At 53.0% G+C, this 26839-nt stretch overlaps 1 protein-coding gene across 2 annotated transcripts; it reads right to left on the bottom strand.

Annotated features, from left to right (window-relative positions):
* Nucleotides 1-683: 683 nt before the first annotated feature.
* Nucleotides 684-26348, bottom strand: KIAA1614. 2 transcript variants are annotated; one of them, XM_081120786.1, is made up of 10 exons: nt 26238-26348; nt 23652-24595; nt 22877-22940; nt 19378-19530; nt 12741-14284; nt 10916-11042; nt 8954-9209; nt 5885-6012; nt 4950-5134; nt 684-1932 (listed from the first exon to the last, which is right to left on the bottom strand). In XM_081120786.1, exons 1-10 carry the CDS (start codon nt 26285-26287, stop codon nt 1739-1741), a joined length of 3645 nt encoding a protein of 1214 aa, XP_080976912.1. In that variant the 5' UTR covers nt 26288-26348; the 3' UTR covers nt 684-1738. The 2 variants fall into 2 exon arrangements, with proteins under 2 accessions (XP_080976912.1, XP_080976913.1); XM_081120787.1 differs by lacking the exon at nt 26238-26348 and adding an exon at nt 25784-25867.
* Nucleotides 26349-26839: the final 491 nt, after the last annotated feature.

Below are 26839 nucleotides of genomic sequence, written 5' to 3'. Positions count from 1 at the left end.
AGTTCCCTCTTCATACGCTGAAGGCCCAAGTACTTACTCCCTTGGCCTGTCTGCTCACCTTCTAGAACCTTCCCATTCTTCCTTCATCTCCCACCCCAGGTTGGCCTAGCCTCCCCATCCTGCTGTGCTGTGGGGCTCCGGGAGCCTCCTCACCCCCTGGCCTCCAGGGTCAGTAAGGAGGGGTTTTAACAGGCTCCTGTGCACAATAACCTAGAATGGGAGAACGCACACACTCCACAAGACTGCTGCCCCCTCCTCTCATCATCTTTCTTTTAGGCCACATGCCTCCTTCAGTGACTTCGCTTCGGGAAAGCTGCTTAACACTCATTTTAACTCAATTCTACCGAAGGCTGTGTTTGTTTTTAACCATAATCTGCATCCAGCCAAGTTCTAAAACAGCTCTGAGCTGCCCACTTCACTCCCCAGTGGCACCTATTTAAGGCCCCTTAGGTTCATTCCGTCTCCTGCTCATAAATGCAGTAGCCAGGGCTCCTCTCCCAGCCCTAGGACTGTCTCTGGAGGCTTCTGTCACCCCAACCCCAGGTGTCTTCCCAGCCTTCCTCTCTGGCATGCCCAACACAGCCCACTGCTGTGCCTCTGTCCTCTCTCCTCCTCCCTAACCTCAGGCCTCTGCCTATGGCTAGTGAGTGCGTGTCCAGTCCAGAAAATAGCAACTCAGAATAGAAGCTTCAGCTTTGCTTTTTTTAATAAGTTAAAACTGACACATGGCCATCCACTCCCAGAGTCCTAACCCTTTGAGCAGTGTTCAGGCCTAGAGGGGGTAAGCAACCAGGTGAGACAGTCCATCCCCCTGGCCTGTGCCCTGCCATCTTGCTGGTTGGCCTATCTGCAGTTGCTGCCAGGGAGTCTGGACAGAGAGCTTGTGGCTGGGATTGCCTGGCACTAGCTGCAGCCCAATATCCAAGCCCAAGAGAAGAAGGAAGACAGACGCCCTCCTGGCGAGGCCCCAGTAGCTCCAACCTACTCTGGGTAGAGGCAGAAGCAAAGCAGTGGGGATGGGGCTGATCTGGCCAGTCTCACTGGCCACAGCTGTACTTTCCTGAAATTGGTCTCGGTTTCATTGTTTCCCCCTTCAATCTTATGTATCACAAAAAATTCTTAATATTCTGGCTACCAGATCACATCTCCCAGATATTCTCACACCAGACCACATATCCCAATTTTTTGTTTGGAATATGTGGTCAATGGCTACAAGGCTGTTACTCTAGGACACTTTGCCCATTTCTGGGGAAAAAATAAAGGCGTGGAATGGGAGCTGGGAGAAATGAGACTGAAAAGGGTAGGCTCCAAGCCAAAATGGCCCAGCAGTTTCTTTGGTTCTGGAGTGTTGGAAGCTGCAGGAACCCTTGACAAGGAGTGGGATGGGAGACCTGGAGGTGAGGCAACACTCAGGGACCAATTGGATGATTCAATGAATCTCTCTTCCTCCTCCTGCCAACGAAGGTGCAGGAAGCTGTTGACACCACCTCAAGCATGGGCACCATGTTTTCTTTTTCTTGTTTTGCATAAATTACCTCCTTAAACAAAAATGTATAAATAGGCTCCTTCCCTCTCCCTAGGGTGGTTAATCACAAAAGCCTGGCCACAGCCCAAGGCATTCCACGCCACCTTGCTCTTCCAAGCAGCTTTGTGCAGTGCATTCCCAGTGTGTCCTCCACCCCAGGGGACACTTCATGGCTTCCAAGGGGGTGACAAAGGGGACCAAAGCTCCTCTGAGTCACCTTGGGACAGGCCTCTGCCTCAGCACACGGAGTGACAAGCTCTCTGCATGGGTCAGGAGCTCCTTAATGTGAGCCAATCCCAGCCCTGCAACCTTGGCCCCATTCACCTCGAGGATCTCATCCCCCACCCCCAGCAGCCCTGAGTACAGCTTGGCCGTGCTCGCGTCAGCCATCTCCTGCACGTAGAAGCCTGCAAAGGAAAATGGGAAAACTTAACCAGTGAAATTAAAGACATGCATCTCTGGCATGCTGACCAGGTGGATGCTGTTGAGGGGTGGGGGTGGGGAAGGTGCAGGTGCTCATACAGGGCACTTCACACACACACACACACACACACACACACACACCCATACCCATTATTCCCATTCAAAACTAAAACTGGCTTTATACATAAACATAGTGTACCCACCTCCATAGTATAACTTCACTTCTCCTCTTTTAAAATGCCCCTAGTACAAATAATGCTTTCAGCTGTAATTATTCATATATACCCCACTGTGAATGAGCTAATCTTAGCTTTTTCTGAGATGAGCTTTGATTTTAGAATAGGAAAACAATGTTTAAACATTAGGAAGAAGACCTACGACGTGTCCGGCACTGAGCTAGGTGGCACTCACAAACAAGTTCCATTGCTGCCCTCAAGTCGCTGGAGTGAGGGGAAGGCATCACTGAAGTAGCTGAGGCCCAGTCCAAGCCTGGTTTGCTTAGTGGTATTGTCTAGGGCAAGCCCTGACCCCAGTCTTCCTCCGGTATAGTTCCTCACTTGGAACTTGGGGGCCTCTGGGCAAAAGCCCAGAAACATAAAACCCCTACCCCCATATTTAAAGCCATGGTGGCTCACTTTTCCCTTCTTCACATGCACTCTTACCCCCACTACCCCCAAGAGGCTCTGCTTGGCCAGTAGGACCATTCCTATGTCTCTAAAGTGCAGCGTGAGCCTGGGGAGAAATGGCTTCTGCTCCTTTCCTGGGTCCAACTCAGGGAACCTGCGTTGGTGGGACAAGCTCTGAGGGGCCTCAGGGCTGGCTATGCTGGGTGTTCCTGGCTTCTCCTGGCCACACCGTGTAGAAGAGTCTGGAGGAGGGAGCTCCTCTCACCAAAACTTCTGCTGAAAACCTTCCAAACCCCTTCAGCTGCTTCCACCTGAGATTAGCGGAGGTGCAGGCTCCTCCAGGGAAACCTGGTGAACAAAGGTGTCTGAGAGCACCAGCCTAAGTTGCTGGAGAACTGCAGGGGACAAACCTTGTGTGGCCGACCCCTGCAGAACTCATGGGAGGCGGCTTAGTACCACCTCAGCGTCCTCCCCACTGCCTCGGCTCGACTGGCCAGCTCCCTCCACACTGGACAGCTAGCTGCCTGGGCCTCCCTCCCCAGCTCCTCTTCCTAGAATCAGCTTCCTTAGAGGGGACTCAAAAGGGCATCTTGTCCGGTTCCTGTTTCTGACCTGAAGCCATTTAACACGTCTTGGACCAGTGGGAAGTGATTTCTCTGGTCTACTCAGCCCAGCTTTTGGCCCCAACAGTCAAGATTTTCAGAGCCTACCCTCTGAAATTTGGGTTTGAATGTGCATTGAAATCTCCTCCAAGGCACCTGACGGTTTGTAGCGCTGGGTTTAGCAAATTCAATCCTTTGACGTTTCCTGTCCCTGGTCTGAGTTGGGGAGCTCCCTTTCGGTGCTTCTCAGCCACCTTGAGTCTTTCCTGCGAGGCTGTCTTCCTCCTGACAAGGTATATCTGTCATCCTGACTGCTTGGGCTTCTCTCCCAGCCCTTGCTCTATTTTCTGCCTCTTCCATCTGAGTGTTTGAACTGCTCGCCTGCCTGTCTGTGGGTTGGAAAAAGACAGGTAAGGTGGGGAGGGGTGGAGCCTGCAGAAATGGCTGCTGCAGAGCGGGACGCAAGGTGGTGAGTGTTGAGAAAACCCAAAAGAATGCAGCCAGAGCCAGACCAGACACTGATGTCATGCCAGCCATTTGGGGGAGACTATGGGGTAGGTTTTACAACTGGAAGTCATGACAAAAATATGACAGAGAGACTGCTATTGTAGGCATTTATTGTGTGCTGGACATGGCCTTTGTTAAGGATATATGCTCTCTCTGTTGTATTAGAAGCAGAAGGTGAAGCCTGCTGTTCTCTCATGCTTGTATACAATCGGATGTAGTAGCCAGCGAGGTAGCACAAGCATCTTGATGTTTTAGTGGGGAATGAGAACCAACCCCAGCCCACAGCCGCTCTGAGGCCCAGGAAAAGGGACTCTTGGCTGCTGGAGGATGGCCTGTGGCAAGGAGGCCCTGATCCACAGGCATGGGGATCTCCATGACATCCAATGGTCAGCTGCAGCAGCAGGGACAGGACACCACCTGGGCAGGACAGGGAAGAGCTCTCACCAACCCAGGAGAGGGGTGGCTTGGGGAGCAGGCCAGGGTAGAGCCCAAGGAGCCCTTGGTGACTACAGACCCCTCCCTGCCTATCAGAACTCCATGACAGGTGATGGGAGAGGGGCTCCACTGACTGCAAAGGGGCCTAAAGGGACTTTAAGGAAGGATGTGGGGCAGAGCACATGCCCGGTAGTGTATGATCTCACACTGACAGATGAAGCCATCCCTATCTGGAGTTCTGCTCCCCAAATACATTCTCTTTCTGAAGAGGAAAGTGAAGAAAAGAGCCACTTTTTTCTGTACATCACTGAAGACTCCTTCAGACTCTCCCAGGGTCTCGGACCCAGGATGCCTGTGAACATAACTTTCATGAGCCAGCACTGAGGGAGGGACCTGGATGCACAGACAGGCAGGCACACTCCACGTGCCCAGACACACTCAGCAGCTGGAGGAGGGAACCGTTTAAACACATCGACCACATCAAAGGGATTGCCTCTGAGAACTGACAAGCACAAACAGTCTCCCTCTGGCTCTCCAATGAAAAGTTGGCCTTCAAGACTCTGATTTCAAGAATGTCATCAGACAGTAGAGGGACAGTGGGGTCAAGCCTGTCAATAGCTACTCTGTCCAGCAGCCGCATACCTTGTCTCTTCAGAAAGAGCCCCTGTGGGGAGAACTCCCATCCTTGTTCTTTCGATAAGAGGTTCTCTGAGCATGGAGCTCCACAGCTCAGCCAAAAAACAGAAAAAGCCTCTGACCACAGCCAAAAAGCACCAGTGTGGTTTGCTAAGGTCCCAGGGCTTTGGAGCCCAGAAAACAGAGGGAGCATACCTGAGTCCCGGCGCCCATTCCCAGAGGCCACACAGAAGCCAAAAGTGCCCTCTGGGGAGCGTTGTAGCTGCAGCTGGCTTGTGCCATCTGGGAATACCTCCACCACGCAGCCCACTGTGCGAGCCAGGCTGGGGGCACCCACATCCTCCACGCTGAGTGCACGACGGGGTGGGGGCTTGCTTAACCTGCAAGGGGACCAGAGATAGAGTGAGGGCAAAGAGGGTAAGCACTGGGTTCCAGCCCCTTGGCTTATAGATGACTGTTGCCTCTCCACTGGTGGCACTGAAGGCTGGGGCTCCAGCTTAAAGAGCCTGCTAGGGCTGAGACTGGCATGTTCCCACAGCTGTCTGAAGCTCCTCAGGGCCTGCTATTGAACCAGAAGCCCCCAGCCCAAGAACAATAGTTTTTAATCTTTTCAGGTGCAGAGGGTTCTCTGAGAACCTGATGAAAGCTATAATTTTATGTAAAATTTCCAGGAGTTAATGGATACCCCAAAATCCCTCCATGGAGCTCTAGAGCACCTAACCTAGAGGGTCTCATCAGAGAGGATGGGACTTCTCCAGGCAGGGTCACAGGTCAAGGGCCTCTTTTGGGGTCCCTGTCTCTGGATCTTTAATTTGATCTTTAGCTGGGCTAAGGAAGTTCTCTGAACATTCTGATTTCAAGATGTCATCAGACAGCAGAGGGATGGAGGAATCAAACCTTCCAACTCCACCCCTTCCAGCACCCCACACCTTCTCAGAGCTCAATCACACAGGGCATGTGGTGTGGGCTCCAAGACTCCTGTGGCACCTGAGGCTCAGATAATCGGCCTCCCTTTCTCTTAATGGGATCCAATTCAGGGCCAAGCTGCTGAGGCAAGGAGCTAAGCTTATAGCTCCACTGTCCATTCTTAGTTTGCCCTCCAAACCACTTGCCCACTTGCTCACTCTTACCTGCCAGATTCACTGTGGTCCCCTGGTTCCCCTACCAGGTACAGACTGGACCGGTCCACCTTGCCACTCAGCAAAGAATGGAGGTTCTGAAAGGAGGCAGCTTTCCGATGTTGGTGAGAGGGTGACACCTAGTGGTAAAGGTACAATATTGCAGGTGAGAAAAGCCACCTGGCAAGGGGTTGACAGAGACTTGGCCCCAACCAGGAACCTGAGGGCCCTCTGTCAAAGTAACGGTGGGAGTTTTTGTCACTGCTTCAAAGTGCTTAACAGGAATCACCATAATTTACTCAAGTAGATGGGACTACACAGGTGATATGACCTGAAGCCTCAAGGTTTTGGGTTTCTTGGCTGAAATAGCTTAGAACTATAACACTATCTCACTTATTAAGAAAATCTAATTTTCTTGTTAAGAAAAAAAGTGAAAGCAAATTAATTATAGAATAACAAACAATTTTAAAGTTAAAATCTTAAATATTGTTTTGTGTGATTCTTTAGTATCCCTTTTATGATCAGTTACATTAAAAATTTTTTATCTAAGTGTGCACCTTAAACGATTGTGAATAAAAAGATGGAAAAGACAAACGTCCCTCGATGAGTTCTCCCAGTGGTGGGTGTGGGGCAAATGTAAGTTAAAATGCAGTTGTAAGTGCTTGGCTGAAAGTGCAGACGATGCGCAGGGAAGCAGAAAGAGATTCTGTTTGGCTTAGGAGGTTTGGGGACACTAGAGGAGCTGACACCTGCGTGAGGCTTGAAGCACAAACTCTCCAGGTGAAGGCAAAGGTAGAGTGCTCCAGACAGAAGAAACATCAGGTGCAAAGACATGGAGAGACGAGAGGAAGCAATGGTAGGTTCTGGGTCATACTCCTGATCCGGTGGCTAGGCTGCAGAGGTGATGGGAGAGGAGCTGGAGCAAGGGGCCAGCCCTGAAGGACCTTATATGGCCTGCTAAGGAGCCCCTGAGTGATGCTCATCAGAAAAGTTACAAGATCTGATCTGTGTTCTAGAAATTGATCCAGTGAGGAGGCCATTCTGAAGGTGGGGGGTGGGAGTGATGGAGGCCGAGGCAGGGAGAAGCAGACTTTTAGAGGAATGTTACAGACATTTATTACATTTAGCATCCATGCTCCAGAGAAATAAGGCATATTATCAAGAAACTTAAGGGGCACGGGTTGACTTGTATCAGAGTTCAAGAAGGCTTCCTGGGAGAAGTCACGTTAACTCACACCCAAAGGACAAGCAGGCGTTCCCTTGGGAGGACAGCCTTCCAGACGCAGGTTCAAAGGGAAAGAGCCACAGCCACTGGAGGGTGTGGGAGCATCAGGCGTGGTCGGGTGTGAGAACAGGGCACTGCCCGCTCAGGGGGGCAAATGGAAAACCAGCCACTGCAGCATCCGCCTACCTCTTACCCCACACGCCTGGTGGCACAACAGTCTCACAGGAAGTCGTCCACTCTGAGCTACGTCATGAATGGTTCTGGGTGAGACGGATTCTTTTATCTTCTTTTTCCAGTTCTTGAATATTTTTTTCTACTGCTCAGTCCGCCCTGCACTAGTTCCCACCCTTTCTCCCCAGCTCACTCTCTCTTTGCCCACTCGGCTTACATTGCCCACAATACCTGTACCACACTAACGTCGTTGTCACTTCCCTTGAGGGCTTTACAGAGACCAGAGCTCTGAGGGCAACATACCTGGGCATCCTGGCTCAGATACACAGGGGACAAATCTAACTTCATGGGCAAAGTGAATTCCTGGAGCACAGGGTCACTCTAGGACCCCCTCCCCGCTTACGGCTGTCTTGCTGTTCCTTTGCCCTCCATTCAGTCACCCAGCAAATACTTATTGAACGCTGACCACGTACCAGGTAGTGTTCCTGGTGCCAGACTGAAATGGATTTTCATTCAGCCTGAAAATAAAAGGCTCCAGTACTGCAAACCATAATCACCTGCCTCCTCCTGCCCAGTGAGGAGAACAGGGACTAGAACACTCATAATACCTGGCAACACCTAGAACAGAACAGGGTTTTCAGACACCTAGTTGAGAGTCAGTGAGCTGCTGCTGGTTCATCCTCTAGCACATGGGGAGGGAGAGCTCAGCAGGCGGCCCTGCACTCACTCACCCGTTCCCTCACTCACTGTGCAGCATTGTACTAAATGCTGAGAATATAAAGATCAAGTGGTGTTGCCTCAAAGAAGTCACACTCCAGTGAGGGGAGACAAATAAAAATCAATTAAAATACTATGTGCAAGTTCCACCAGGGAGGGTAGCCCAGGATGAGATGGGAACACAGAGCAGAGGCCCCCTCAGCTCAGCCCAAGGAAGGGGAGGAAGTGGCTTCCTAGAGGAGGCAGTGGCTGAGGTGTCCACAGATGAGCAGACATTAGCAGGTAGAGAAGGTGGGAGAAACATTTCAGACGAAGGCCGCAAGTTAGACAGTGTGTGTTCAGGCCTTCATTACAGAACTTCAAGGTCAAGGGCAGGTGGGATGGAGTGTTAGAAACAGTGATAAAAGATGAAAGCAGTCAGATCACAGAAACTCTTTGGCAATGTCAAGTGATCTGAATTTTATCCTGAGGGCGATAAGGAACCAATGGCCCTCGTTAAGCAAGGGAGTGGCAAGGCCAGATTTGCATATCAGAAGGACCCCACTGGAAGCCAGTGGAGAAAGATGGGCAGGAATGCCAGTCTGGAGGTCTTTGATGTAATACAGGTGTGAAATGATTTGTGCTAGACTAAGAAGAGTCACAGTGGCCAAGAAGAAGATTCTAGAATGACCAGGCAGTAGACTCCAGGTCTTGGCAGAGGTGACAGAATTGAGGGCGGGGGAGAGGAAGGCACCTAGGATGAGTCCAGGCCAGGCAGCTGGGGGGAAGTGTGGGATGCTGCTACCCCCACTGTGTCCTGGGGATCCGAGTCTCAGGGATCAACTGTGGGGAGGCAGGAACCTCCCCTTCTCCACCTTGGCCTCCTTGGGTGGCCTCCTCAGCACTTCATTTCTCCTTTCCCTATCATTCAATGGTGGCTACACCACCACTGGCTTCACACAGCCCTTGGCTGGGCCCTTAGGACTCACCAGATGCAGGGATTGTAACGATGGGGCTCTCTTCACTTTGGGGGTGCTGGTGTGTGAAGCCAAGCCAGGCGCAGGGGGCTGCAGCTGCTCCACACTGTAGCTGCGGGATTTGCCCAACTTGGGTCGTGTGCCCTGGCTCAGGGCCAAGAAGAACTTTTTCAGCCCCAGGGTGGCGATGCTGCTGCTGGTTTTCTTGTTCCTGTCAGAAGGGGCAGCTGAGGGTGGGACAGGTCTTGCACTGACCCCCAGTAGTGCTCTGAAATGCAAGGGTGAACATGAGGTTGGGGGAGAGGCCTGTGGAGGCAAGGGCGGACTTCACCTTAGGGCCCTGTGGGCCCCAGATGGGCCAGCACCAATGCCTTGTGGAATAAGAAACAGCCAGATTGCAGAAAGAAAGGCCAAGTGGACTTCTGCAGGACACTCTGCTCGGGTAACTTTTAGAGAGAACAGCTCAGACAAGACCCTTGGTATCACACTCAACTGTGGGTTCACCCAACCACTCATCCATTCATTTGCTCATTCACTATTCTGTAAGAAGCTCTTCTAGGGCTCTCATAGGCACTGGAACATGTGGCAAATGACTGAGATAAGTGGTAGTGGTAAACAGACAAACAAGGTCCTTACTCTTGGGGGGCATATAAACAGCAGACTAGGAAACAAAGGGAGAAACCATCATGACTGCTGAGTAGGGTTAAGCAGAGAGAGGGTGGCCAGGGAAGGCCTCTCTAAGGAGATGATATTTAAACTGAGAGTTGAATAGCAAGAAGTCAGTCCTACCAAACCTGAAGTGAGAGTTTCAGGGAGAAGAAACAGCTGGCAATGAAGCTCAAGGGGAGGAAGAGGCTCGGTACATTCAGGAACATAGCAGGGCCAGGCCACTAGGACTTGGATGTCACGAGTAAGGGGCAAGAGGCACCAGGTGAGGTCAGATAGGCAGGCTGGGGACAGATTATACTGAACTCATAAGCCAAAGTAAAAGGTTTGAATTCCATTTCAAGCTAAAGGAAAAACCAGGAGGGGTTTTAGTAGGAGAAATGAAATCATTGAATTAAAGTTTTCACAAGATATCTTTGACTATTGTGTAGAGAAGGAACTAGAGGGAGCAAGAGGGAAGGAAGAGAGCAGCAGGGTTGTTAGAGTTGCACAGAAAGCAGTAAGGCAGCTTAGACCAGGAAAAATGCAATACAGTGGGTCTGGAGCTGGAGAAGACTGGCCAGTGGGTTGGAGTTGGAAAAAGGGAAGAGGGGGCAGCCAAGATGACATCCAGATCTGGGTGTGAGCACTGTGAGGTGGTGGTGTGTTCACTGGGAAGAGGACCTGGGGTAAGCATTTTTTGTCAGAGAGACTGAGAATTCAGCTAGGCTCTCAGACACCCTAGCGGACACGTCAGGGGAAACTGGATGCACAGGTCTGGATTTGGGGGAGCACACAGAGCTGGAGATGGAGACTTGGCTTTCAGTGGCATGTGAAGCTTTGGATCACATTTCACCAGGAATGGTGCATAGCAGAGAAGGCCCTGGCTATAGGACTGGCTCACCAAGGCTTTGAAGCCCCAGAGCAAGGACTCAGACATCATGCTAAAGAAGAATAGAAATGTGAATGCCTAGTTGTCTCCTCAGCATCTGGTTGCCTCCAAGCTCAGAGCCAAGAAGAGCAAGTCCTCTCAGACAGGTTGTCCCACCCTGGGGCACCTTAAAGGCTGGGACTGGCTGGCCAAGCAGAGCACTTGGAGCCTGAGGCCATTCAGTGAATGTTTGGTGAATGAATAATCTAGCATACTGAACTGGAAATGTTTGAGAGAGGAGCACTGGGGTGCCATAGTTAGATGCAAGTCTGGGAGCCCTCCAAGGACTTGGGAGCAGTGAGGTCAGTCATACTACCACTCTAGGGGGGCTCCTTCACTTAGGACTCCTGGTCCCCCACCTCCTACAGTCAGGGCTCACTCTTGCTCCTGTCACTCACCGGGATGACACAAGCCCTTCAGAACTCAACTCCGTCCTCTGCAGGTCTCCCTCTGGTTCCTGGCTGGACTCTGGCTCTTCTAAGGCCAGGGAGAAAGTGACACCCATGGAGCTGATGGTGCCAACACCTGTGGAGGTGAGAAAGTCATGGAACCCTCCGGCAACAACCACAGTATCCCTCCCATGTTACTGACCTATCCCCATAGGGGAGGGGACAGTTCCAACCCAGAGGCAGGAGAGCTAGTGAAAGGTAGAGAGAGGCAGTGGTGAGGCCCATGAAACAAGGACAGGGACTTATTTACTGCTGTTAGCCCACCGCCCCTAGCACAATACCTGGTACACAGTAGATGATTAATACCTATTAAATGAAGGGGCTGCTTGTGATAAGTCATGTCCCTTCTATATCAAGAGACATAGTTGGGAACAGGGGAATATTTTGTATTTGTGGGGCATCTGGGATGTGCTAGGCAATGTGTTAAACCCTCCTCGGGGATTATTTCATGAGATCCTAGGAGACAGTTCTATTAGTACCCTCGGGTTACAGCAGACGAGCCTGGAGTGCAGAGGGTTTCAGCGGCATGCCCAGGACCTCCTGGCTAATGAGGAGAGGAGTCTCATTTGGGCCTCCGCTCCAGGCCCCGAGGAGGTGAAGGCTGGGCTGCCCAAAAAGGTCAGCAGCTCTCAGAATAGAAGAGCCACAGGAAGTGGTTAGGGGCAGCTAGCCTAGAGCCCATCAGGGAAGGAAGCCACACCTTAGCACGGGTGAAGGGAGCTTAGGGTAGGGCCTGCTTCCTCAAGGTTCACGTGAGCAAGGGAGGGAGAGGGAAAGTACATGTGTCTGAACAGTGGAGGGGGTGGCCAGCACCTGTGGTGGGGGGAGTCTTGGCATCCACATCCTCAGTAACATCAGTATGGCCTGTTGTCTGTCTGCCCTCTCCTTCTCCACTGTGTCCAAGCTCTAGATCCCTCCTGAGCCAGCCCAGCCCCGGGGCTGCCAGAGCTGTGGGCACATTAAAGCAGGCTGTGTGGGGTGGGCCTATGTCTTCTTAAAAGTGAGTGGCTGAGGTGCTCATCTCAGCTCACAAATGGGGGCTCAGAGCTGAGGCTGCTGATGGCCAGGATTTGCCCACATTATGAAGACCCCTTCCAAGGGGTGATATCCTATATCCTTTGCTTGCTGAAACATGCCAGCTTGCCCAGCAGGGTCGGTGTCTGGGAGGCTCATGTGCCAGAGAGCAATCCCAGCACTCCTTGTAAGGGCTTTGCCTGCTGGTCACTGTGTCCTCTGGACAGCATGTCTGTGCCTGGCCACGGAGGGTCTCAAGGATTTCCCACAGTGTCTAGTACAGTGCCTGGCATGTAACAGGTGCTCAATCAATAATGAATGAATGAATGAATGATGTTGAAGGAGTATTTTGGTACTTACTACTCTAAGCAAACAGTAAATCCTAGAGCTGCTGCCTGTCTCTGCTCTGCTGATGGTATAACTCCCTTGCAGCCCAGGCCTCCAGTAGCCACTGGAGCTTCTATATACTCCTCAGGGTTCCCAGAGGTAAGAGGCTTCAGCACCACTTCCCCATGCTCTTCCTCCCCAGGGGGAGTTGGTTAACCCACCTCTAGGCTGATGTTGAACCCTGCACCCAGCCCACAGACCCTGCCAGCTTCCCTGACACCTGCCATTGATCTGGGGAGCTCCAAGGAGCTACTAGGAATGGTGCGTGGCTGTCATCTATGAATATGAGCAGTAAGAGAAGGGTGTGTGAGGCCACATACTTGGCCTGGGGTCTCAGCTCTAGGACTGCCCCAGACCCAGGGCAATTCCTTACCATCTCTGCAGTTCTCCAGGGGTGCCTCAGGCTCCTGGTGGCTGGCACCCTTCTCTACCCTGCCCTCGAGCATGGCGCCTCCCCAGGACTCCTGCAGCCCCCCAGGCACGCTGTTGTTGCAGTTGTTGGTGGAGAGGCCGAGCAGTGGGTGCCTGACTTGGAGGCTGCAGGGCTGGGTCTGTGGGGGGCTGAGCTCACAGGTCCTGGGAACCATACTTCCTGAGGGAGGCAGGGGGGTGTCCATAGTCTCTCCCTGGTCACCTGGCCTGTGGGGTGCCTTCCTGTGAGACCCAGGTGAAGTGGTTTTCCTGGAAGGAGGAGTTGGCATCCAGCCTTCAGGGGAAAGGAAAGGGGTTGGTTGCTGGGCCTGGTGTGGGGTCGAGGGCTCTGTATGGCTCTGTTGCAGGGGTACAGTTTCCAGAGACTTGTGGCTTTCTATAACCGGGTCTTGTCTGCCTGGCCCGGAGGATGCCAGCTTCATGAGCGAGGCTGTGGCACAGGCTGTCCCGCACAGAGCCCAGGAATCCACAGAGGGAGCCCAGTGATTTCTCAGTCCTGGTTGCAGCTCCCCCTGGGACCCAGAGGAGGCCCTCTCAGATTCCTGCACAGGAGGCTTGGAGAGAGGGTCTTCTCTGGGGAACAGAGTCCCCTCAGGCTCGTGTCCTCTGCCTTCTTTCACTTCATCTGAAACTTCCAGGAGATCCACCCCGGGCAGGCAGTGCGGAGCCGGAGGGCTCCCAGGGGGCTCCCTTTCAGCCTTCCGGAACCACCTGTGGCCTCCACGCGGCCTGGAGCAGTGCAGTCGGGGGCTGCTGCCGCGGGCCCCGCTGGGCTGACAGGTCCCAGCCTCCTCGCTGGCGGGTCTGCAGCTGTCTGAGGTGTCCGTGGTGTCCAGGGCGGGGTCCACCTCCTCGGGGCATACACAGTCTCCCATAGGAGTCTCCCGGGTCGGTTCTGCGGGGAGCCCTTGCTCTGCAGGGAGGAGCCTGAAGGGGGCGCTCAAGCCCCGAGAGCTACGGGGCTCTGCCAACACCCTCTCCAGCCCACGGGCAGCCGCGTGCTCCTGGAGGACCTTGGGGTCGGGCGCTGCCTTCCCCGGGGCAGGGCGTCCCTCCCTGACGCCGCTGCCGCAGGCTCGGCACCCCCTCGCCGTGCCCTGTGTGTGGGGCGGCGCCGGGCCGGCCCTCAGGTCCCGGTGGCCCCCAAGTCTGCGCAGAGCCGGCTCGCAGGCGCCGCCGCGACCGCCGCCCCCGGGGACGTAGTCGGCCAGCTCGGGCTTGGAGCGCAGCGGGCCCTGGGCTGCCGTCTGCAGCGCGGGGCTCAGCCCCTGGCGCTGGCGCTGCTGCAGCCGTTCCAGGTAGCGGGACTCGGCGTCCCCAGCGGACTCGTCCTCAAAGCGGACGTGGGAAGGGGGGGGACCCCGCTTCTGCCACTGCCCGCTGCCGGACTCCCCGCTGGAGGAGTCACTCGTGCTCCCGTTCTGGAGGGAGTCTCTGCAGGCAAAGGGCGCCCTCTGGTCCAGCGCTGGGCTACTTCCGCCGTCCCTGATGGGAAGACAGGAGAGGGGTCACAGCGCGAGGAGGAAGGCACCCTGGGGTGCTCCGTGGCAACTACAGCCCGGAGTTATCCGAGATCACGTTCCTGGGGCGTCAGGCAGCAAAGCGCAGTAACGCCTGAGACACAGTGCTAAACAAAATCAACAGGTCCTTCTATATTGTTCCTTTCCCTCTGTTGCCAGCTCAGCCTGAGTTAAGATGAAACATTATTAAACTCAGGATTGTACAGAAAGACGACACCAAAGTCCTCATGCGTGTGTGCGTGTGCGTGTGTGTGAGAGGAGGACAGGGCCTCTGGTAGTGATGAGTTGTGCAGCACTGTATTTGCTATAAAGGTTTAACAGGAAGAGTGTATTTTAAGTCTCTACAGAGACTGTGTGGGACCTGAAGTTGGGGTTTCTTGCGCTCCCTCCAGGTTCCTAATCACCTTGCTTAGACAAAATTTAGACAGAGTGACATGGATGCTCTGGATGCTCCATCTTGTCTGTTCCCACACCCGTCCTTGTACCTGCCCCTCCCCAGCCCCTCAGGCACGTTCTCATCCTGAAAAGCTGGGACAAGAATTACTGTTCTAGGAAAAGTCTCTGCATTCTGTCACCAACCTTTGCTCTGGGAGACACTGTGCCTGATGGCCAAGTCAGATCTCATACCAGGGCCCTCTGGAGCCTGGGTACCTGACTTTCAGGCCACTATCCGAATGGACCCAGGCCTACCGGCCATTTTTCTGCCAGAGGCCATGTGAGTAAGAACCATACTTCTCCCTCCCTGAGGATTCCACCTGCACCTGGATGGCTTTAGCCTGTCAGGACCTGAGGAAGGAGCTATGGGACAATCACTGCTACGGTCACTGTCCATGTGGGGTTCCTGGGTCAGGCCTCCAGGGCATTTTTGTCTAGGAAAGAAAGGCTTTAGACAGAAAAACAGTATTGCCTCAGCCCCGGAGAAAGAAGAGGAGCCCACCGAGCAGAGCTCTGCCTGCTGCACAGGCAGGACACCGTGGCTGCCAGGCCCACCCAGTGGGACCCTGGCTCAGGCACAATGACCCCTACTCAGGCCCTGGAGGGCACTGCCCCCTCTGCTGAAAGGATGTGGGCTGTACTTTCTGGAGAGGAAAGAAAAAGCCCAGCTTTAAAGACAGTACATTCCTCATCTAAGAAGGGAGTCCAGGTCCTGTCAGCCACATCCCTGACCCTAACTTTTAATACAAGATGGTGAATTGAGACATCCTGGAATTCATGCCAAGGTAGAAATAACATTTTTGTTCCCAAAGGAGAACTGAAGGAGAACTTAATCACATAAGGCACCTTCAACTCAAGTATTGAAACCCAGAGGTCTCCACCAGCAGTGCTGGGGCAGTGCAGAAAGGTGCTGTGAGGATTTGGAAGACAAGTGCAGAGTAAACAAAGCACTTCGGCAGCGAGCAAATATCATCCTGCCAAGCTTCTCAGAATGAGACATAGCCAGCAGATGCTTCAATATTCATCCTCTGAGAGGACTCAGTCAGGCTCAGAACCTGGGCTAAATGGTTCATGGGAAGGTGGGAAGGCCCCTTTTGAGAACCCACTTCCTACAACAATGCTGTCCTAACCACACAATTAATATGACCCACATAAGCTCTATAGTCTTAACACAGCCACTCTCTGACACAGGACAATGATACTTATGGTGTCACCTCCCAGGCCCTGCATCTTGCCGATATGTTTAACCCTCCTGAGATTAGAACAACAATCTAGGTGTGTCCATCCCCAAAGCGGCAAGAGTGTGCATTTCCAGGACCTGCTCAATATCTATGTTGATGTGTCCTGGAAAAGCCTGTCTGTCTGTTCAGGCTTGCTCCAGCAGCCTCCATCAGATCTAGTATAAGAAGGCCTTCTGGAGACGGCTCTGCCTGCCCCCACTCTTTCACCATCTTCCACCAAACTGCTCTTCGGAAGGAGTGATTGCCTCTGGGCTAGGGGTGTGGGGGTGTGCATCTGAGGCCCAGGGCCTGTGTGGCATCTCCATGTTAACTCAGTGTGGCTCTCCAGGGTGATTTGACAAGCGTAACCTTTAGAAGCATCTGTAGCAAGCCATCTGGCGTTTTCAGCTCTACTCTCTGAGGATTCACCAGCGCTGCCAAGTCAAAGTAATTCCTTTCTGGACACAGCAGCTGCTAAATTGGGTCACCTTGCATTTCTATAGCATTTCTACAGCCAGGGGACAGCCTGGCAAAGGGGAACCTACTTTAAGGTCAGTGGTTGGGTTGTGAGCTACTGATGTGATTCAGGGAAGAGGAAGCATCCAAGAGTACATTTACACAGTCAAGTCTGTTTTGCAAATAGACTTGCCTATTTCGAGGTTCTCCAACCCAAACTATATACCTACAGAAAGTGGAACAGGAGGGTTCCGTGGAAGTCTAAGACTCTGGGCCCCATATACATACAGAGGAGAATAGTTAGGTTGCTTCAGAGAAGCCATGCCCATTCATAACTAGTGTGCTCCAGCCAGAGGAAAACAAGGCACAAAATGTGGAAATAAAAGGGAGCCTGTTTGGCACCTGTTGCCAGGGTATGGGGTTTCCTGAGTTCCTCTTCTCAGGCTCACACTGACACTGAACACAGAGGAAGATCGCAGCCCTCTGCTCATGCTGGAGTCATCTCAGTGGTGCTGTGAAGGTCCTCAGCCTTACATGAGTGGGCTCAGCATCCCCCATCAAAGAGCATGTGGTCCAGTTCCACTGAGAATTCTTGTTCCCTCTAGTGCCACGTAGTGATAAAAACCTGCATGTCCAGCATGTCCAACATGTCCACCATGCCAAGGGAGCCACAGGCCTTGTCAACCACAGAGAGGGTCCTGCTCAGGCCTGGTGAGTCTGGCGTGGGCTGGCAGTCTCATTTCAGGCCCAGAACTCCACATGTAAGTGGTTCCTAGCAGTGCACCGTACATGGAACAGTCACAATGATGGTGATAGGGTGTCACTCAGGGAGCAGCTGCATATGCGAAATGCTTGAATTGAATGTCTTTGAACTTGTTCCTTTCCCATCTTTTCATCCCTCATGCACTCAGGCTCACCCACAGCTCCAGCATCATGAAAACAGGGTAATGACCAAACCTGCACTTCTGACCTCTCTCCTCCTCTATAGGTCCCATATCCAACTGCCTGATAAGTGTCTCCAGTGGTGTTCTGTGGGCAACCCTCTCCAAAGCCTGACCCTGCACCTAGGGACCTTGGCTAAGGCCTCACCAAATCTTCAGACATCAAGTCAGAACCCTGGGCTCTGTCCTGGGCGCCTCCCCTCTCATACTTCCTACATCTAGTTAATTACAGTAGTATCCCCCTTATCTGTGGATTTGCTTTCTGTGGTTTCAGTTACCTGCAGTCAACAGCAGTCAGAAAATATGAAGTAGAAAATTCCAGAAATAAAGAATTCATAAGTTTTAAATTGCATGCCATTCTAAGTTATGTGATGAAATCTCGCACTGTCCCACTCCATCCCACTGAGGATGTGAATCATCCCTTTGTCTAGAGTGTCTCCACACTCTGTATGCTCCCGGCCCATTAGTCACTTAGTAGCTTTGTCAGTTATCAGATCAATTGTGTGGTATCGCAGTGCTTGTGTTCAAGTAACCCTTATTTTACCTAATAATAGCCCCAAAGAGCAATAGTAGTGGTGTTGAAGATTCGAATATACCAAAGAGAAACTATAATGTGCTTCCTTTAAGTGAAAAGGTATGAATGTATAGGAAAAATATAGGACATATAGAGTTTGGTACTGTCTGTGGTTTCAGACATCCACTGGGGGTCTTGGCACACATCCCCTGTGGACAAGGGGGGACTACTATAAATTACTTTTAAGAAGTAACACTCATAGGGACTCACTGTGTGCTAGGAGCTATTTAAATATTCTACATACATTTATTAACTCATATAACCCTCACAACAACTCTGTAACACAGGCACTATTATAATCCCCATTTTGCAGATGAGGAAACTAAAGCACTGAGACTTCCCCCAAGGCACACAGCTAATAAGTGGCAGAGACAAAATTCAACGCAGTGGTCTGGTTCCAGAGTCTCTTAACCACTTCTCTGCTGCCTCATTAAACCTACTTGCTTCTGGCTGTCTACAATCTCTTGTCTCCAAACCATCCTCTCTGTCACACTGCACCAGGAGCTGTTGCAGCCTCCTCACTGCCCCCAGAACCCCAGACCCAACACATCCTTGCTGCCAGGATGACTTTTCTGAATCACAAATGTGATCATGCTACCCACCTGCTTAAAACCCTTTGTGGTACCTAGCTGTTATGAGAGACATGCAAATTGTTCAGCAGGCCTGAAGGCTTCCAGGACTGGCCTTGACACCATGCACCCAGCATGTCTTCAGGCTCCAGCCTGGCCAAACTCCTGAGCATAGTGCTTCTGCTCATGGTTTCTGCTCTGGGATGCTCACCCTGCCTCCCTCATCTGTCCAGTGAATATTTAATTATTTTAAATATATTTTTATTGATTTCAGAGAGAGGAAGGGAGAGGGAGAGAGAGACAGAAACATCAATGATGAGAGTCACTGATCAGCTGCCTCCTGCACATCCCCTGCTGGGGATCCAGCCCGAAACCCGGGCATGTGCCGTAACTAGTAATCGAACCTTGATCCCCTGGATCATAGGTTGATGCTCAACCTCTGAGTCATGGAAGCCGGGTCCAGTGAATATTTATGTCTCCTTCAAGCCCCAACTTAGAAGCCACATTCTCTCAACCCACCCCCATCCTTCCCAGGTGAAGCTACAGATTTCCTGCCCTGCACACGTCTTTCCTCTCCTACACCACAGTCCACAGAATTGTATTGATCTGTTTGCCTGCCTTTCTCCCTAGAGATGGTGACCTCTGTCCTCCAAGGGAGCTCAGATTATGTTTCATTTATCTTCAAATCCTCAATGCTTAACACTCAGTGGGCCCTCAGTAAAGGTATGTTGACCAACTAAATGAATTAAAGCAAGTGCCTGATGTGGGAAACATAGACAGAGACAGAAAGGAGAAATAAGCAGAGGCATTTTGGCTAGGTCCCATCTCTTTTCCCTGGCCAGCCTGGCCCAGGCCCTACTCACCGGCCACCCTGGTCAATGGTGGGCATGATATCATGGCTGGCACGGAGGGGCCGGGTCCTGGCCTTCATGCGGGCACTCTGCAGCTGCAGCAGGTGCTTGGCTTCCTCATGTCTGGGGCTCCTCAGCACCAGTTCTGGCTTGGGGCCAAAGGTCCTGCAGGGTGGCACACAGGCCAGAGAGGGTGGGGGAAGGATTAGAAGAAAATAACATGGATTAGGAGGACTTTAACAGTGTCTAGCACGTCTATGCAAAAAAAAACCCTACATGTACAGCCGTCTTTGTCTAGCTCCCACAGAAGGTACCCGGCCGGGGGCCTGGGGAATGACCCTGAGCTACTCCAGATAGGGCTGCAGAGCTGGTCCACCTTGTACATCTGCTCAGGGATCAGAGGCAGAGACCCCAGGATGATCTAGAAAAGGGTAGGGGGTCTCCAGATTATTCTATTGTTTCTTCCCTGGGCAAACAGTAGGAGTTATCTGGGGGGAGGGAGAAAAAAGGGCCTGGGTTGTTAGGCTGGGCCTGTGCCCAGCCAGATGGTCTTTACATGCATCACCTCCCTCTCTCCTTCTGTCTCTTTGCACCCACACATACCCTCTCAAGCTACCCAGCACCTCCCTGAGCTCCCCCCACCCCCACAGGCACAAGGGCTCAGGGCCTGGCCCAGCACAGCTCTTCTCCCTGGAGGAATGACATTTTTATAAGTCCTGGTATTTTCCTGCCTCAGTCTCAGTTCAGATCCATCAGGCATCCGTTGAGGGCTGAGAGAAATTAAGCTGGACCCGCACCAAGTTGGCAAATGGCTCAATTTTCATAATAATAAAGGTCTTCACCAGCCCTCACCACCTACACATGTGCTGCCTCCCCAGCCAGTCCAGAGCTGCTGAAAATGACAGCAGCCCCTTTTCAATGCTGTCTCCCAGACAGTGACATACAGCCCACGCGGGGTTATAGCAGTAACAGCATCCCCACAGCCTCCCACTGATAAGACGTTTCTCTTCAAAAAACTCATGCTCCTAGCCAGGCTGGCTGAGGGCAGGTGTTCTCTCCATTTGACAGATGAGGGTGTTCCGGAGCAGAGAGGCACACTTGGCACATTGCTCAAGGTCAAACATCAGTGGAAAGCAGAGCAGACAATAGCCAGCCCCACTGTGTCCAGCATCCTTCCCATATCTTCTGTCCCCTTTCCTTCCTGGGTCCCAGGGCAGGCTGAGGATGTTTGTGGCTAGAGTCAGACATGCTCTTTGATGTGACTTCAGCATCCCCTGCGGTTGCACCTGTCCTCATCAGGGAGGGTCCACAGAAAGAAAGCTCAGGCAGGGAGAGGCTCATCAGGGCCTCGATGTCAGCCTATCCCATTCTTTCCCACCCCATATGTAACCTGGAGAAAGGGGCCTCATGCTGATAGGGGGAAGGTACTAAGTAGTTTCCTAGATGACAGGTGACATAGATGTGAGTGGCACAACTCTGATGCCTCCTTGGGACATCCTTAGATAAGCTCTGGGCAGTCTAGGATTTTTTCCTCCCTCCCTCCCTCCCTCCCTCCCTCCCTCCCTCCCTCCCTCCCTCCCTCCCTCCCTCCCTCCCTCCCCCCCTCTCTCTTTCTCTCTTTCTTTCTTTATTTGTATCTAATCCTGCTTCGGGGCCCAAGAAAAAAAAATGCTGCTAGAATAAAGGCACCATCTGTGCCTATGAACTCTGGCAGGGACCAGGCACAGTTTTGGAACCAGAAGGGTTGACTAGAGCGATGTGCAAGTGAGTCTCCAGGCCTGCTGCCCTGTGAAGCCTCCTTTGGCAGGAGAGGCCTCCCTTTGCACAGCTTCCCAAGCAGGCAGCGCCTCCAACACGCTGCTGAGAGCAGCTCTGCTCCCTGGGGCTCCTGCTCCGACAGCAGAGATAATGAGGTTACCAGCTCGGAGAGCCGCCCCTGCAGCTGCAGGCCTCTGGCTGCCAGCCTGCACACTTGGAGCCTTCCAGTGACAGCTGTGGTTCCCCGGCTGTCGGAGGACATTTGTCACAAGACCTGGTGGGCAGGCAGGAGGGCCCCAGGCAGCTGGCCAGATGCTGCCAAGATCGGCCTTGCCCTAGGTTTCTAAGCCATTCTCCAGCTTTGCTATTTCCTTTCTCTCCCTCAAATTGGAACGGTTGATTTTTTTTTTTTTCCCCATCAGCTTCCCTGCTTTGGTTCGTGGCACACAAAGCTGGTTTCCCCGCTGATTAGAAAAGCAGGGCTTTTGGGGCGCCTGGAGGCGTCCTGCAGTAACAAGCTGAGCAAAGGGGAGAGTGGCAGTCACCTTCACAAATGGTAGCCAAGGTCAGCAGGGGAGGCAATTCCTAGTCATGGTGCACTCTAGAGAGGGCAGGAGCTGCCCATCCCTGTGGAGGAAAGGTGGTCTTTTTCTCAAAACGGGGCAAGCAGGTGTGATCCTGCGGGATGGTGGGCCTGTTCCAGTCTAACTACCCACCTCCTATCGCCGCATCATACTGGCCCACTGCAGGGGCGCCAACCCCAGCAGACAGATGGGTTCAGGCTCTTCCATCTGAAAGAGCCTTCCCAGTCTAATCTGACCTTGGCCTCTGCCAAGGGCACAGAACCCTAGGGCCAAACCCTTCCCATAATGGACTAGAACCCACAATCCCAGTTCTCACAATTCCTCGGGAAGTTTCCTGGAAGGGTTGGGGCAGTTAGTACATGGCCAGGTAAAGGCAATTCCACTTAAGAATAGACAGCATTTGTCACTTTCTTGAAAGCTTATGCATCTGGAGCTCACTCACTCAGTGAGGAGGGCACAGGGATCGAGCGGCTGAGTGTTTTTCTTTCCTGGGCCTCAGTTTCCCCAACTGAAAACAGCAGGAGTTGAATAGGGGAGAGGACGCATTACCCTGTGAGTCTGGATCTTTGGCCAGAGAGTCTGGTGCATCCCAAGGTGGGGTGAGGGGACTTTGACATTCTCTCCCTGTACGGTTCACATCACAGATGTTTGGCTCTCAAGGAGCAGCAAACCCTACAAAGACCTATTGTTTGGGACAAGTGGAATTCCACGTGAGTATTCTGGCCCTTCCCTTTGCCCCTCCAAGGACAAAGCTAATCTGCTTCTCAAGGACAAAGGGCAACATGTGGCCTCCTGCCCTCTGGTCTCTCCATCTAAGCCAGTTTTGTGGTAGAGGCACACATACTATTTGTCCCACTTTTAAAGATGAAGAAACAGAGGCCAGGCAGGGGAACCAATTCCCATGAAGCAGGAACAGGTCGTTGCGATGCTGTTTGCATGGTTCCTTGTGCCCAGTGAGTGGTTTTGCTCAAGTAGCAGGCAGGCCCCAGCCTGGGATATGGGGTGACTGGCACCCTCTACTCTCCCTCAGGGTTGATAATTCATAGTGGTCCACTGTCCCCTGGTCTGCCCGCATGCTTTCTTGAGGTCTCCTACTCTCCTGATGCTGGGTAAATGGGGGGACAATGGTGAGGTGGTAGGGAAAGAAAAAGTATGCTCTGAGTGCTTACCTGTTCTGCTCTGAGTCCTGCGGGGAGATACCCAAGTCCCAGTCCATGTCCTTAGATGGTTGCTCTAGGACCCAGAACAGAAGTAGAGATTAGGGCAGAGCCAGCAACTGGGCTCTCCACTGCCACATAATGAATGTCAAGGAGAAAAGTTTCTCCAGAAGCCATTTACTTCACAGATAAGCCTGCCCCTCTCCTCTGCCTGTGTCTCAGCCTGAGAGATGGAGGCACAGCCTGTAATGGTGGCTGTGTGGGCCTTGTCACGGGCTAAGGGCCTACATGGGTCCTCTTGGAAGTGGGTGAGGAATGAACTTTTGGAATGGGAAGGAAAGAAGGGACAGAAGGTTTCTTCTCAAGCCTGAACACTTGCACATCCAGTGGTGCTACCGCCTGAGTTCAGTCCACCTGACAAGATGCTTGACCACTTTGTGGGGTGGGGTCCACCGGGGGGTGAGGGCATGTCACTGGAGAGAGATGCAAAGAGCCACTCTAGAAAAGGCCACATGCCACAGGAAAGAAGCTGCCACCCCCAAGCACAGATGATGGCCTCCCATTGGCCTGTGGAGTCATGGGGGTGCTCAGCAGATGGGGATGGTTGTGAAGTGGTAAAGAATCTATATCAAAGCCAAGAATAAGTGGACATCCTGATGATCTTGGAGACAAGCAACTGTGCTCTCCTCCCTCTCCCACCCCAGCCCCTCCACGTACCCCCTTCTGCCTTTCCTTCTGGACTCCCTCCTGCTGCCCCCACCACCTAAACCTACAGAGTGAGCCTTACCTGGTACAGCTCTGTCCCAGGATGGAGTCCAAGCTTGGATTTCCACCTTGGGGGGAGCTTGCCCCCCAAGAGTTAGCATCTCCTGCAGAAGAAGGCGGTTCCTCTCCACCTGTTCAGATAGGGGCAATGGGCTGTGCCCAGTGCCCAGAGCCCCCAGGTCTCCAGCTCTCCAAAGCCCTCCCAGCAGGGCTGGCCTGGGGACAAAGTCCTCCTCAGAGGTCAGAGACAAACTGTCCAGGTCTCCCCCTGTGACTAGATCATCCTGAAGGGGGCATGACCTTCCTTTCCTCAGGCTGGGCATGTGGGTGATTTTGTTACAAGGTCTAGGGCCCCTAGGTCGGCCTGGAGTGACTCTGTGGATGGGGCTCTCTTGTGAAGAGCCAGGCCCTGGTAGCAGACTCCTCTCATGGTCAGGCAGTATCCATACTGTTTCTGGAATCCACGGGCTCCTCCCATTATAACACTCAAGCCCAGGGGCAGGAGGTCTGGGAGGTCTGGGGCTCCCATTCCTGGCAGGCTCCTCCTTATTGACACTGTGGTCCAGCTGTCCTTCGTTCGGGTTCTGAGCATGGAGGACCACACCAGCATCTGGCAAGGGAGTCCCTGCTGACAGAGTCCTGGCTCCACCCACCTTGACTCGTCGGTATTTGGGTTTCTTGGGGGATGGCCACTCATGCGTAGTGAGGCAGGGGCTTGCTCCCTGTTTGCCTGCTGTCATATTTTCCTTCAAGGCCCTGACCTTGGACTCTAACACGGAGGGTCCTTGGGGCTGTAACCCCCATGCCCTGGGAGGGTGGGGGGCCATCAGGCTGGGTGTTCTGTCTTCCTGAGGACAGGGCCAGGGTCTTGGAAGGTGTCCATTATTGGGCTGTGACTCAGTGCCACTTCTCTCCACAGCTGTCACCTCCATGAAGCTGGCTGTTCTGCTTCCTATTTTGGGCTCTCTGGAAAATAAAACAGGCAGAGCTCCTTAGACCCAGTACCTGGCTAGTTCCAGCAACCTTCTGAGTCCCCAAAGTGCCTCCATATTGAGCCCTGCCCAGGCAAGAGTAATCTAGGAACAGAGCAAGGGATAACCTGTAGATAACGTTAAAGCGCTTTGAAAAGTACAAATCACCGGATGATACAAATAAGATATTACTGAATTTTTTTTCCCAAGTCTCAGCAGTGTTCTAGGTTTTCTATTCCTTTTACAGATGGTGCACAAGTGTCCAATGACAACTAATCCTTTGCCAGATGTGGACCAGAGTGAAAAGTCAGATCAGATCTCCCAATCCTTGGGCCTCTTGCTTTCCTGACAGGTGATCTCAGTGAAGATCTGATATCACACAGGATCTCAGGATCTGACCCTCGAGTGGAAGGTGCCCCATACACCTCACCCCCCCTGACACTCCCACCGTCCAGACCACAGGACCATAGCATGGTGCTGTGCTCCAAGGATGGCCATGATCAGTCACAAACTCCTACCAGCATCTGCTCTATGCCAGGCAGGCCCGCAAGTGCTTTCAAACATACTCTCTCTAATAACCCTCAAATGATTCAGCCAGAAGAGCGTTATCATCCTCATTTTTACAGATGGTGAAACTGAGGTACAGTGACATCATGTCACATAGGTGCTAAGGGGAGGCTGGTTTGCAATGTAAAGCTTCTTGTTCCAAAGCCAGGGCTCTTCCAAAGCACTCAGTGGTCACTTCACCCCACTCCCCTATTCTGTAGGTGAGAATGATCTGGTCTAGAGTGGTTCAGTGACTTTCCAGCATGACACAGCTCCTTGGTGGCATGGTTTGATGTCACTGTCTTTACAGAGAATGAAAGTGGTTTTATTCACCAAGTCGTTCTGTGCACCTATACAGGCCACATGCCTTAATATTTATCCTGCTCTCTGAGAAAATGTTCCCTCAGTATCACACATCTAGATATGTCCCACTTGAGGTAAAGTGTGCATAAAAATCCGTATTTACATATATTACAAATTAGGTTATTCATTTCATATGCTGACTAAAAAGTCACCATAGAAATTTCTTAAATGGCAAGTCCCTCTATAGCTGTTTATTACAATTCAATTTATACATGTTTCAGGCATGTACATGGTTCATGAAGTAAAATAAACATAGTGTAAAATATTGCATCACCTTTCAGCCAATGAAGTTTAAGGACAATCTTTAGAAGGCCGAGATCATTCGCTCTACCAGTTAATCTAGAATTTACCAACTTTCTCTTTGCAGCCCAGTCACGGGTTCCTCTTTTCTAAGGTTCAATACAGAGAACAGAGGATTAGACTGTAATGGGAGCTGTTTCAGTTAAATTAAAACAAAACAAAACTTTCTGACCGGTAAACTCTGGACCTGTATTCCAGAGCTAATCCATCTGGGGAGACCTTTGGGAGGAGAACCTTTCAGTGGGGCACTGAGGGCGGCCTGGGGAGACGGACGGCGCTGCCTGGAGCCCTCCGATCCTGTGGTCCAGGTGCTGTATCTGCTGCAACTCAGAAAGGCTGACGTGAAGGCGGACACGGAGGGCGGCCTACCCGACCCTTCCAGCTCCCTGCCCCGCGCCCGCCGCCCGCCCCGGCCGCCTCGTACTCACTGAGGGCCGCTGCAGGCAGGCTTGGCCTCCGCCTCCTCCATCCCCTCCATCCCCGGGCCAGGGAGCCCTCCTCCGGCCCCCTCTCCTTCCCAGGCCCGGGGGCCAGGCTGCGCTCCCCGCTCGGCGGGCAGCCGCGGGCCCGGGCGGGACCTGGCCGCGGCCTCCCTCGGGGTAGCAGGCGGGGAGCGGGGCGGGCGGGGAAGGCGGTGGCATCGGCTGCTAGCTCGAGGCTGTGCCACGGAGGGGAAAGCAGCCCAGCCTGGCGCCTTCCCGCCGGGGCAGAGCGCAGCGCAGCGCAGGCTGAGGGGAGCGGAAGGGGCTGGAGCAGCGGGGCTGCCCCGCCCGGCTCGCCCCTCGGCGCCCGCTCAGCCCGGCCTGCGCGCGGCCGGACGCCGGAGCCCCGGGAGCTTCTCGGCGGGGCGGCGGCCCGGGCCGGCGCCTCTCTCACGTCCGTCCGAGGGGCGGGAGGGCAGGCGAGGCCGGCTGTGCTCGAGAACTCGCTGGGCCCTGAGCCGTGTCGGGGGGACGCTGGGAGCTCGGCCCCACTGACCCCTCGCGGCCGGCCGCGGACCCCGGGCGGCTGCGGGCGGCGCAGCTGTGGG

This window comes from Miniopterus schreibersii, assembly GCF_964146895.1.
Source record: "Miniopterus schreibersii genome assembly, chromosome: 19".
NCBI lineage: Eukaryota > Metazoa > Chordata > Mammalia > Chiroptera > Miniopteridae > Miniopterus > Miniopterus schreibersii.
This window is presented reverse-complemented; position numbering and strand designations above follow the sequence as displayed.